This window comes from Xyrauchen texanus, chromosome 6, assembly GCF_025860055.1.
Source record: "Xyrauchen texanus isolate HMW12.3.18 chromosome 6, RBS_HiC_50CHRs, whole genome shotgun sequence".
NCBI lineage: Eukaryota > Metazoa > Chordata > Actinopteri > Cypriniformes > Catostomidae > Xyrauchen > Xyrauchen texanus.
This window is the reverse complement of record NC_068281.1, coordinates 40,075,334-40,088,598: the sequence shown is the minus strand read 5'-3', so window position 1 is coordinate 40,088,598 and position 13,265 is coordinate 40,075,334. Positions and strand designations below refer to the sequence as shown.

The 13,265-nt window shown below is 38.3% G+C and overlaps 1 protein-coding gene across 1 annotated transcript in view; it reads right to left on the bottom strand.

Moving 5' to 3' along the window:
- pth1r (parathyroid hormone 1 receptor) overlaps positions 1-13,265 on the bottom strand; it is an 80,109-nt gene that overhangs the window by 5,777 nt on the left and 61,067 nt on the right. The window contains exon 5 of the mRNA XM_052129028.1: positions 7,658-7,752. Within this exon, the coding sequence (XP_051984988.1) occupies positions 7,658-7,752 (95 nt within the window). The remainder of the gene's footprint in view (positions 1-7,657; positions 7,753-13,265) is intronic.

Sequence of the window (13,265 nt, the reverse complement as noted above, 5' to 3'; positions counted from 1 at the left end):
CTAAAACGCTCTTGTGAGTGGAACTACTTTTTTCTGACACAGATTCAGCTTTGATACAGTCTGAGCCTTCGTTGCTAGTTCGAAAATGTCACTTTAGAACTAATAACGGAGGATGCACTGCTTTTCAGCATGGAAGTAACAATGTAGTGCGCATGTGCTAAGTGCTTGTGTGCCCCCTCCTGGTTTCTTCTATTTGTGTGTATTTTTCATTCTAAATTGTTTTTGATCTTCAGACGAGATATAAGATAAAACAAAGGCAACCTGAATAAACACAAAATTTAGTTTTCAAATATATATATATATATATATATATATATATATATATATATTTTTTTTTTTCAAGCAAAAAAGTTATCTAGCACATATATCACCCATGTGGAAAAACCTCTTAAACTGAACAGTTGGATGTGCCACCTTAAGCAGCAACAACTGCAACCAAACGCTTCAGATAACTGAAGATCAGTCTTTCACAACTCTGTGGTGGAACTTTGGCTGACTCTTCTTTGCAGAACTGCTTTAGTAGTTCAGCCACACTGAAGAGTTTTCGAGCATGAACTGCCCGTTTAAGGTCCTGCCACATCATCTCAATCGGATTCAAGTCAGGACTTTGACTAGGCCACTCCAAAACTTTAATTCAGCTTCTTTTGAGCCATTCATTGGTGGACTTACTCCTATGCTTTAGATCATTGTCTTGCTGCATATTCCAGTTGTGCTTGACTTTCAACTCACAGACTGATGACCGGACATTCTCTTATAGGTTTTCTGGTAAAAAGCAGAATTCATGTTTCCCACAAGTATTCCAAGTCTCTCTGGCCCTGAATCAGCAAAGCATCCCCACATCATCACATGACCACTACTATGTTTGACCGTAAGTATGATGTTCTTTTTGTGGAATTCAGTGTTTGATTTACGCCAGATGTACAGGACCCCTGTCTTTAAAACAGCTCCACTTTCGACTCATCAGTCCACAGAACATTCTCCCTGAAGGTTTGAGGATTATCATGGTGTGTTTTGGCAAAATTCAGACGGACCTTAATGTTCTTCTGGGTTAGCAGTGGTTTTCGCCTCGCCACACTTCCATGGATAGCATTTTTGCCCAGTTTCTTTCTGATAGTAGATTCATGAACAGTGACCTTTATTGATGCGAGAGAGGCCTGCAGTTCCTTGGATGTTGTCCTTGGCTTTTTCGTGACTTCCTGGATGAGTAGTTGCTGTGCTCTTGGATGAATTTTGGACTTCTGGGAAGGTTCACTACTGTGCCTAATTTTCTCCATTTGGAGATAATGGCTCTCACTGTGGTTCTTTTGAGTCCCATAGGCTTTGAAATAGCTTTGTAATACTTCCTTTTCCTCATCATTTCTGGAATTGCTTTCGACCATGGCATAGTGTGCTACTAAGTGAGACCTTTTTTGTTAACGTCATGATGCTGAAAAAGTTATATTTAGGTGTTGATTTGATTGAACAGGCCTGGCAGTAATCAGGCCTTGGTGTGTCTAGTCCAGCTGAACCCCATTATGAATGCAGTTTCATAGATTTGGGGATTTAGTAACGAAGGGTCAAATACTTTTTTCACACAGGCCCAGTTGCTTTTGGATAACTTCTTTCATTTATCATTTAAAAACTATACTTCCCCGTCTGTCGCTCACTTCGACGTTGTGTCGAAAAAGCAACACTAGGGGTCTCTCTTGAGTGCCGAATATGCCTCTGATCTATGAAAAAATGCCAATAGGAATTAGGCAGACATTATTTGCATACCCCGCCCCGGACATACGGGTATAAAAGCAGGCAAATACGTGCGAGTCACACACCTGTTCCTGTTTCCTCTGATGCTTGCCTGTTGGATTTGACGCCGCATTACAGCGGCTTTCTCCTTCTCTGCACGGCAGTGCAGTTTGCCCCTGGGCGCTTCGAGAGTGCAAGAAACTTAAAGAGTTATAAAAGAGTGATTTTCTCTGAAAGAGTTATTTCCTCTAAAAGAGCAATATGCAGCTGGCTTTGAACGTCCTTTTCAGGACATGTCTTTATAAAGACGCCTTTCCACCCCTGCATAGTTCCTGGATGCGGTAGAGTGCTCTCCGCTTCAGACGGCCACAGGCATTGTCTCGTGTGTCTGGGTTGCGATCCCACCGAGGCAGCGCTTGTGGATGGTTCATGTTCTCACTGCGAGAGCATGACCTATGGCAACTTTGCGGTCGCGGCTTGCTTTCAACCAAAAGCACGTCACTCTTGTGCAGCTGGCGATGGCACGTGCAGCTGGCGATGTAAGCGATCTGGGGATGGCAGCAGGTGCAGCTCCACCGGATACGCCCCCTCGGACCACCCACCCACGGCACGCTCGTTGACTCCCGTCCGTGCTCGAGGCAACAGCAGCTCGCCTCATGGCCAGTCTGCCTATCCTCTAGAGCTCGAGGTGGATGAGCTCACCGTTGCATCAGAGAGCGCGGCGTCTGACGCTGAGGACTCCCCTTGGCTGCCGCCTTCGGCCCAGCATGCCCAAACTGAGGCCAACGTGCAGATGTCTGATATGCTTGGCCAGGCCGCCGCCAGTGTGGGACTGGACTGGAACCCTCCGTCTTCCCCACAGCCATCGCGGTTGGATGACTGGTTCCGGGGGGCTCCGTGCCGCTCACAGCCCTGGCTCACTCTCACAATTTTACACACCCCCCCATGCCACACTGTTGTATTAATCAAGTTGTGGGGTGGGGTCAGTGTTTGATGGTCGCGACTCGAGTCTCTGTGTGTGTGTGTGTGTGTGTGTGTGTGTGTGTGTGTGTGATGAGAGAGATATCAAGGGTGCTTTTCAATCTAAATTTAAATAAATGTAGGGTTTATAGACATTGACATTCTAAACTGATTTACTTTAACCAATGTCTTAGTTTTATATGGTTATAATCATCACAGATGTGATGTGTTAATAGGCCTTTTGCGCAGGCCAAACATTTGTCTCTCACGGGCCGAAAGTGGCCTGCTGGCCGCCTATTGAGGAACTCTGCTGTGCGTCTGTGTGCGTGGGTGAGACGTGAGTGAAAGAGAGAAAGAGAGTGAGTGGAAGGACACCTTTCAAACTAAATTTATATAAATTCAGGATTTTATAGACATTGTTTTTAATTCTAATCTGATGTACTTAGCCAGTGTCTTTGTTTTAACTGGCTATTTTGTTGTGGTAGCCTGTACGGCTCTTTGAAATAATTTGCCAAAGTGATATGGAACTGGAACTACTTCATAGCCGTGCGTTTACGTGAAAAATAATTGCACACATTAGAACATCAAGTCATCAGCATCAAGTATTTAACAGACCTGTGGTATAATTTTAGTTAACAATAATATTTGACAGCATTTATTCATCTTTGTTAATATTAGCATACTGTATACTGATATTTTTTTTTTATTAAAATTTGTGTATGTTAACTTTAGCTCATGCATTATGAACCAACATGAACTAACAATAAACAATTGTATTTTTATTAACCGTCCTGGGTCACGTCCTGCTGGATTTTTTTGTCATTATGGTGGCTGTGGCTCAGTTGGTAGAGCGGGTAGGCCACTAATCGCAGGGTTGTTGGTTTGAATCCTGGCCCACACGACTCCACATGCCGAAGTGTTCTTGGGCAACCCCAAGTTGCTCCCAATGGCAGGCTAGCACCTTACATAGCAGCTCTGCTGCCATTGGTGTATGAATGTGTTTGTGAATGGGTGAATGAGTCACAGTGTAAAGCGCTTTGAATACTGTTAAGGTTAAAAAGGTGCTATATAAGTGCAGACCATTTACCATTACAGTGGAAACAACATACAATTCTCTGTCATTTTGGGGCATACAGATAAGTGTAAGACATCATTAGAGACTATAAAGGGTAGACCCTTATTTATTTGTGTACACTCACAATAACAACAAAACCTTGTGCTTTTGTATAGTAAAGAAAATGAAAAGGGTGAGCTTTCAGCAGTCTCCGTGTTCACGAGCATATATCTGAAACGCGTCACAAAAATGCTCCATGAATACTTATCACACAAACATGAAACATATGTCTAAAGAAAGCTTAAAATGTCTACTTTTAAATAAAACAATTCAAATTTAAAACAAATATTCTCCTGCAATGTAATCTGTATGAAACAAAGCGATGTACAGTTTTCCTGGCTCAGCAAATTTATCTGTAATGTGATCACACCCACCAGCAGAGTGCGCCATTCATACGCTAATGTGCTGAGACGATCAATGCAAATGGTAAACGCCCCCTACTTTGTCTTAAAAACAACAAGTACATTCACTTTTCTGTGCGTTTGAAAGACAGCACGATACACAAGTCAGAAAACTCCTGGATAGTGACGAAGAGTTACAATTTTCCTCAGAAGAAGAGCGGGACGTTTGTATTTTGAAGAGAGACTTGATCCAGCAGAGGATACAATTTCTTTTGTCTCAGGTGTGAATTACCTCAATATTCATGATAGTTCACACCTCCTCACATATGACCTTTCTAACACTAAAAGTGTCTTACAAAAGTTCAATGACTATATTGTTTTGTATGAATGAGTGATCAGGATGGGTTTCACATCATTTTGTAGCAAAAACTCTAGGCTACAAGATCCAGTTCTCAAAAGGCTTGTGGACAAATGTTTAGTATGTGTTATATGGCCTTATTTCAATGACATTATTTTCTCAAAAATACAAACATGTACACACACGTTGCTCACATATTATTGTAGCCCAGTTTGTGCTGAATACAGTGTTACCAGACTTTAGCCATTAATATGTTTTTAAGCAACTGAAAAAAGCACAAATGTCAAGGCATGTCAAAACTTCTCCAGGGCCCAAAACACCCTCAGACCCCAGAGGGTTAACTAACACTACCCGAGTTTAATAAATGTTTTAAAAATATATTGTTCATTCTTAAGTTTTTGATACCCAATGCATTAACTAATATTTACAAATCGAACCTTATTGTAAAGTGTAGTGTAACCAATAAATTATTTATTCATTTATTTATGTCATGAATTGGACTTAAGTTTATGCTTGCTTAATGTGTTTTTTTTTTTTACTGTTTTAGGAACATTTACTATTAAAGCAATAAATGCTTAATAACTGTTGTTGTAAAGCAATTACTAATTGCTAGATAAGTATTTTCCTAAGTATTAGTGTCCTAATTTAAAGTGAGAACTATGTATGTTTAATGATATTTCTATGTATATATAATTATATATTTAATGCCATTTATTAATGATCCATTTCTCTGAAAAGTTGGCAAAGAAATAATCTCCACAGCATCTCTCAATCACTAAGGCTCAAAACAGACACAAACTATTCGAATAAGGCCTATTCATTTATTAATGATATAACAACAATTTATAAATGATCAATAAACTATAAACTAGTACTTTACTGATACTTTAATCTATGTTGATATTATAAAGCTTTATCAGTAAATTACAGTACACACAAAATGGAGTCAGTGTATTTTTAGCACCCAGTTCACTAAAGGGTCTGAAAATAAACAATGCTATAGGCATATATAACAATGCATAACCCTCACTGATGTAAGCGATTAATTAAAGAATGTAAAATGCAGTTTCAAATCCGCTTACAAATGAAATTAGTAAATTTAAACCTATAACTTTTCTCTATTCAAACGCTATTGGGAGTTGTGGCAAAACTTTTATTTTGGACCCTGACAAGAGGAAATTACACAATAAACATCACTGAATCGCACTGTGTAATAGCAAGTGTGTGTGTATGGTTGCTTTTTCAATAGCCTTTTCACAGAGGTGAAGAACAATACTCGTCTAATTAGAGCCAGACGAGTCAGCCGCTGACTTTAACACATTCTTCGGATTTAAAGGGTTCGGAAAGCACGAATGCTGAAAATGCTGGGCTCAAAAAGTAAACTATAAAAACAAAATTGCAAGCATGTGTTTCCCAGATTAATTCTGTCGGCTTGTCTACACTCTTTCAAACTTGCTTGACCTAAGCGAGTCTATTGGGGAAAAGGCCCTGCAGATTTGTGCTTGGATCCTCCTACAACTGCACTTCATTGTTTATCTTCTGACTGCTATTTGACATTGATGTCATGGCCCTTTTCTCTCATAAACAATACAGTATTGATGACTAATAAAGAGGGACTTGCACAAAAATGCACCTTTCATCCAACATAACAGCTTCAATTGCAAGCGAATGCCAAGCAACATGAAAAACATTGATCAGGTTGTGCTACAATTTTGTAAATGGTTTCAGATCCGCCACTGGTCAAAAGTGATTGCGAGCATTTGCTTTGGTTCAACACCAGATATTTGCTGATAATTGGGCCCAATTTCAGAGAGTTCATCAATATGTTTGTTTACTTTCCTGGTCTTTCTACTCAAATTCATCAGTGCACAGCATTCAAAAGAAAGCAAAAATATTTCTAAATTTTTAGAAAAATGTAAAAACTTGCTCCATCTCTGAAACAGCTTTCCTTTTTGCCTAAAAATAATGTAAACCAATAGCTAAAATTCACAACCGAGGGCTTGGGAAATGTGTATCAATACCGAGCTGTACTATTCATGCAACCAGATCATTTCTAGCTTGTTAACTAAAAAAAGCCTGTGCCATTTCTTACAAAGCCACCCAAAATGCACAGTTCAGTTCAGATCCTTCTGCAGCCAGACATGTTGAAAAATTAAACCCTTGGCTAATCATTTAGGGGTTGTTTTTGTTGTTACTCTGTCTCCTCTGGAGAGGTTTAGGGTGACAGTGTGGAATACATTGCCTCCTCATCATTAGACTAACTGCTGCTTAACCGCCATCCCGCTGGGAAATATTGATCGGGAAGCTCTGGAGAGCCGAACAATGTAGAGCTGAGCTCCTCTGAGCACGCTTCAAACACTGGCGCTAATGTTTGAGAGTCTCCGTGCCGCATGCCTTATTTCCCAGAGCTTGCGCACCTGAGACATTACACTGACAGTGTGAGTGGAGAGCATGGAAAGGCTGGCAGCCTGTCAGCCGCAGCCAAAATGAGCCTTTATTAAAGTCATTTTCCTGCCCCGCATTTCCTGGTGCCCAGGCAAGGGGCCGACTCTTAAAAACATGGAGCACTGGAGCTGAGTCAAGCCAAGTCCGGTACCTGTCAGCGGCTCGTTACATGCACGACCCAACCTTTATTTGAATAAGGCTGTTGGATAAATAGCGAAGGGAACCTCTTTGCATTAATTAGCAATGAAAATGGAACGACTGAACACGAAAGTAATAAATGCACTCGTATGTCTTAATATTGACAAGCGGCCAGGATGCACGCTGGGTGAACTATTGGATAAACATTCATTTGATGCATTTCTTTAGGAAAACTTATCGTTTCAGTCAAAAATGAAAGCACATAGCACTTTACCATACGACACCATAAAATAGTCGCTTTCTCCACACTCAAAATAACAAAATAAATGCTTTAAAGGCATTAACAATAAAAGCACACATCAAATACGGTTTAAGGTGTGGAGCATCAACACCTTATATATCTTCAATTGGATGGATGGATGTCTGATATCAGAATTACCAGACTTGAAAACACAAAAACTTTTCAACACTGATCTCAGGATGAGACTAAGCCCTAGAAAATTGCATTAGAAGATTCCTGGCTTGTAAATGGTTTCTGTGAATCATGTCTGAGAAAACAAACAGGCAGATTTTTCGCACCGAAAGTATCCCAGGATGACCGTCGCCACCATAAGTGATCCCAGAGAGATGGAGTAGCCCACCGTGTAGATGAGGTAAAGTCGGTCGAAAACCTCCTGCATTGAGACAATAAGAGAAAGTGAGAACATGAGTCATCGAGAAATGCATTGATTGAAAAATCAAGGGTAAATTAATCGGTTTCTTGGGCCGCTTTTAGCTATCACACAACAGCACTAAAGAATGACAACAGTGAATCGTTATAGGTTTGCAAACACATGTCAGTCCCAACAGGATTTAGAGGCAGTTTTTCCTTATTATTACAGCCCAAAATGAATTAAATTTGCTGTTATTTGCTGTTTTTTTTTTTTGGTGTTGTTTTGCCGTGAAAAATAATCATATTTTTGGAAGGATGTAAAATAGCATAGCGTTTTGGAACGCACACTGCGCTATTCTAAGCTATTTTGTAGTGTAAGTAGTATGTTAACACTGAAAATGCAGCAAATAGAAGTTTACTTTAAGTACCCAGAGTAAGCACTTTCTCAGCCATCAAAACGGGTGGAAAGAGGGTGGAATGTTGGACACTTCATGCACTCAACGAAGGTGTGAAGTTACCTGGTTACGCTGCCGGTCTGACAAAAAAGTTGTAAATAATAAAGAATGTAGCAGCTATCAAAACTTCAGAGGATACAGCACCTTACAAGTGTGAGTTGAATGCTTTAACATTACCCCAAGCTGTGTGAATATGTATGATGTTTAAGATACAAGTGTTGAACTGAGGTTGGCTAATGTGCTAAAGCTAGCTGCAAAACATCATGTGTGCTGGAAACGTCACTTCCATCAGCTGTTAAACGGCGAACACCTCAGTGTAGTAAAAACTGTTAAGTGTTCCATTTGGGAGGATACTACACTATATAGTGTACAGTGTGTCGTTTGGTACACAGCTACAGCATACTGTAATTTATGTCAAAGACAGTATAAGAGCAATTGCCTTTAATTTTTTTTATTGCATAACAAATGAATATGCAGCAAGCATAATAAATACTAATATACAATACATTTAAGAAGTGAAACCCATGGCTAATATGAGTTTAATGAAAGACCCCTCACAAATTTTGTGCCTCAGACAATGCAAGTAAACTTTGGTAATCACTTTGGTAATCACAATAAAATATTTTCCTGTCAATATAAACATAAACACATAAATGGAAGCGCAGCGTAGTTCTAGCGGGAAGACTAGCAGCTGTACATCATCACATCATTAGCTGGGTAACTCCTAGCCAATCACATATAAGCCATTGCTTTATAAGTCTGCTCACAATCTATCACATTGCTGTTTCAGTGTGCTAACACGGCAACTTCCACCACCCCACCACCACCAGTTGAGTCCCGTCCCCCATGGGGGTAGGCTCCTCGCCCCTGCCTCCTATCTCCGGCAGGATATGATGGTTCCGAGTACAACTCCCTCGGACCGTCGGACGGGGCCTACGCCAAAGAGAGACATTACTTATCTGTTTTATATTCATCAAATAAATGGCATCTTAAACCTCACTCAAGCCTGCGTGTCTTCCCGATAGAACCACACTTTACGCAAGAATACATACAAATTCTCATAAGTTCAAGTTGGAAGAACAGACCAAAATTTGAACATAAAAAAATTTAACCACGTTTTACTTTTGTCATTGATGACAAACGGCGTTGGTTTTTCTGTATGTGCATGCCAAAATCGAACAGGTATGCACAATGGATAAATACATTTTCAGTGAATAACAACTCCCATGTCAAATTCAGAGTTATTGTAAAATAGTCCACGAGTCATACAGACTACTTCTGTAGTGATTTTATGACAGACATTTCATTATGAACTGTTGGTGTGTGGAAAAGAGCTATGTGCAGATTCTTCAAAACATCTTTTTTTTTGCATGTAAAAAACTAAAAGCATCAAGGTTTGGAACAACATGAGGGTGAGTATATAATGGTAGAAATTTCACTTCAGATTTAACTATTATTAAAACTATAGTAGTTTTTACTTTTCTCTAATTTACGTCTGACTAATTTCAATCTCACTGCATCTTTTCGTCAACTCTTATAAGGTTAGGAAATTGTGATACTGCTAGAAACATTTCCACAATTCTCTTACTACCATTCACACCACATGAAACTGTGTTTCAGCTCTACTGAATTTCAGTATGGACTTAAACTCAAAAGCACAACTTTGCATCTTTTGGTGTGTAAGCAAAAGCAGGGCAGGTATAGCTAAAGGAATTGCAGAGCAAATCCCTGCCTTCGGCGGCTTTTCCGCCTGAATGTGAATGTTTATTTGGTGAGCAAGCTGACACCATGTGACTAAGGTGTCTGGTCGCGCCCTCTTGCGAAAACAGTTTGTCTTGAAGTTCAGCAGTCTGACAATAGCTGAGTGGCCACACTTTCAACTAAGATTACTTCAGGCTGCAGGCAGCCGAGAAGCTTCAGATCGCGACCGCGCTAACCGAGCTCGCTGGATCCGTGGCGTGTGTTGAAGGAGGGTGAACCGGGGCTCATGGAACAAGAGATTTGCCAGCTGCTATCATTTAGCGTGCTGAGCGATAGCCAAACCCTGCGCTGAACAGCATTTAATTTGCATGGATGACTATTTCAGTGGCTCTAGGGAGTTCATCAAATGCAAAACATGGGAAGCAAAAATATATGGATCCCCACACTCAAACCACAGAGTAACTTTTCAAAGGGAAAATATCTTCCAAAAATGTGACGCATTAAAAAAATGGAAACCAAAATTGAATATATCAACATTTGCTCATAATTATATTTGTGCACTCTGCAACCAAAGATCTGAAGAGCACGTCTGAAGAGCTGATGATCAATATAATCAAATTACATTTTTCACTTCACAAATCTCTTAAAAAACAGGCATTACATATGCTTATTTAGTATATATATATATATATATATATATATATATATATATATATATATATATATATACTGTATATATATATGTGCTTCATTATCATTATATAAAAATGCTCATACTGTGGTTTACGGTCATACCCTTACCCTGTGGATACTGTCTCGAATTTAAGTCTTTTAAATGTCTTTTAGCCATGATGTAAGTTTTCAAATTGATTAGAAAATTTACAAGGCAGAATAAAAATACTAAACTCTGGAAATTTGCTTTTAATGAATGGTTAAAACAATGAATCCATTAGTGTTCCTTTCATAATTAAAGTTATGGGAAACCACACAGGGTCAGATCTTGCACTGATCATGTCAAAAGCAAAAATGTCATTCTCCACTGCAAGCTTTGGTGAACCGAATTGATGTTGCTGATTCTAATGATTACATTAAATTCAGACTTCTAAGGAGGAGATGGAATTTCTGAGGGTACAGTTTGTGCATTCCTCATCTAAATGGTAAATAGTTCTGCCCGCAGCTCTGTTTTTTGCCAGTCTACACCAAAATAAACAGCACATAGATGAGAGAAACAAAATTAAACTAACAAATGACTTCAATCTAAACATTAACACAAGACAAACAAAATCAGCTTGTTCAGAAATAACTTATGTAGGGTTAACACGATACCAACATTTTTGTAGTGGAAACCAACACTCATACAATTCAACTGTTCTCAATACCAGTTGTGATACCACAGCAAAAATAAAAGCATATGGAGGATTCGGTGTGCCATATGAATAAATAAACTTTCATTAAAAGCATCAATATACACTCACCGGCCACTTTATTAGGTACAACCGTACACCTACTTATTCATGCAATTATCTAATCAGCCAATCGTGTGGCAGCAGTGTAGTGTATACAATCAGGCAGATGTGGGTCAGGAGCTTAAGTTAAAGTTCACATCAACCATCAGAATGGAGAAACATTTGATCTCAGTGATTTGGACCATGGCATGATTGTTGTTGCCAGACGGACTGGTTTGAGTATTTCTGTAACTGCTGATCTCCTGGGATTTTCATGCATAACAGTCTCTAGAGTGTAAAGAGAATGGAGCCAAAAACAAAAAACATCCAGCGAGCGGCAGTTATGTGGATGTAAATGGCTTGTTAATGGTAGATAATTGTCTGAAACAGTAGATGTACAGGTGTACCTAATAAAGTAGCCGGTGACTGTATATTAGGGCTGTGAATCAATTAAATCTTTTTTGAGTAATTAATCGCAGTTTTCTGTGATGAATCACAATTAAATTGTTGTACATGATACATGACAACATACATCATAAATATAATTTTTCACACTTTGTCTCAAAAAACTTGCAAAAAATTGGTTGGTCATTATTTTTTATTCCTGTTTTAATGTAAAAAAATGAAAATCTAAAATATATATATTTTGTTTTGGCATATAGAGTTAATTAGACATATTTTTACATTTTATACAAATATATGTACAGAATGCATGCCAAACAATCAGTGGAAGTGTTGCAAATCTTGAGGTGTTTTCCAGTGGAATTTTTTTAATAATAGGATCAAATGGTAAGATTCAATTCATATCAAACATTATTGACAAGAGAAAATTAAGTGTACATTGCCAATGCATCCCTAGTTGGAGCCTGTAAGGCTGAGTAGCCTGCCAGGAACAATTGGGGCCTTTTTGCTATCGCTTGATTTTTCAGGAAGTAAAAAAACAAAACAGATACTGCGTTAATTGTGTTATTCTTTTTAATGTGTTAACGTGTTAAATTTCCCACCCATAATCTACAGTATATGTACTGTATTTATATATGTCAATGTATCTTTTAATAAATTAATTAATCTTGAAATATGTAAATAAATAAGTACATCTGTCAGACAAAAAATAAATCATGAATTGTGTCAATAAATAGAGAAAATACATGTTCCTTTGGACATTTTCCATCCATGATGTATCTGTCCATCAAAGTAAATAAATAAATCAAGAAATGTGTCAATAAATAAATACATAACATGTCAAATTCATTTTCTTTTGGATGTTGATTGACATATACTGTATATTTATTTACACATTTTATGATTTATGTATTGACAGATTTATTTCATTTAGACACATTTATTTATTGCAAGGTATGTTGTCATATTTATTGAAACTTTTAATAAAAGATTTATTAATATTGCACACTGAATCCTCCAGATCAAATATTGCTTTTTCCAGTAATGAAAGAATGAACAAACAAATAAATAAATAAAGACGAAAAATAAGTTTGTCCTCTGGCAACAGAAAGATTGTTCTCAAAATATGTCTTTAAATTGTATTTTAATCAATCAAAATGTTTCAAAACATGTCCAAGAAAATTGAGGAATGGCAGTCATATCTTGGGCAGTCTTTCATGAAGCATAACCTTGAGACCACACGGTGTGATCACACTGTAAGATAATTATTTATTTAACATATAAATTAAACAAAAAATATAGCTTGTGCATGAATATATCACAAGGCATGTTTGATACATTTTGGCAATTTATGTTCAAATTAAACGTTCTTTTGACATCCCTAGACTAATGCCTATTAAACTGTCTCCACACATAGGTGGGAATTCGCTAAGACTGAATTTTATGCTAATAGCATTGTTTATTTGCATGTGCTGTCTGCATTGGTTTAGCTCTTGATTCACTAATCAGGTAACAGAAAAAACCCACCCAAG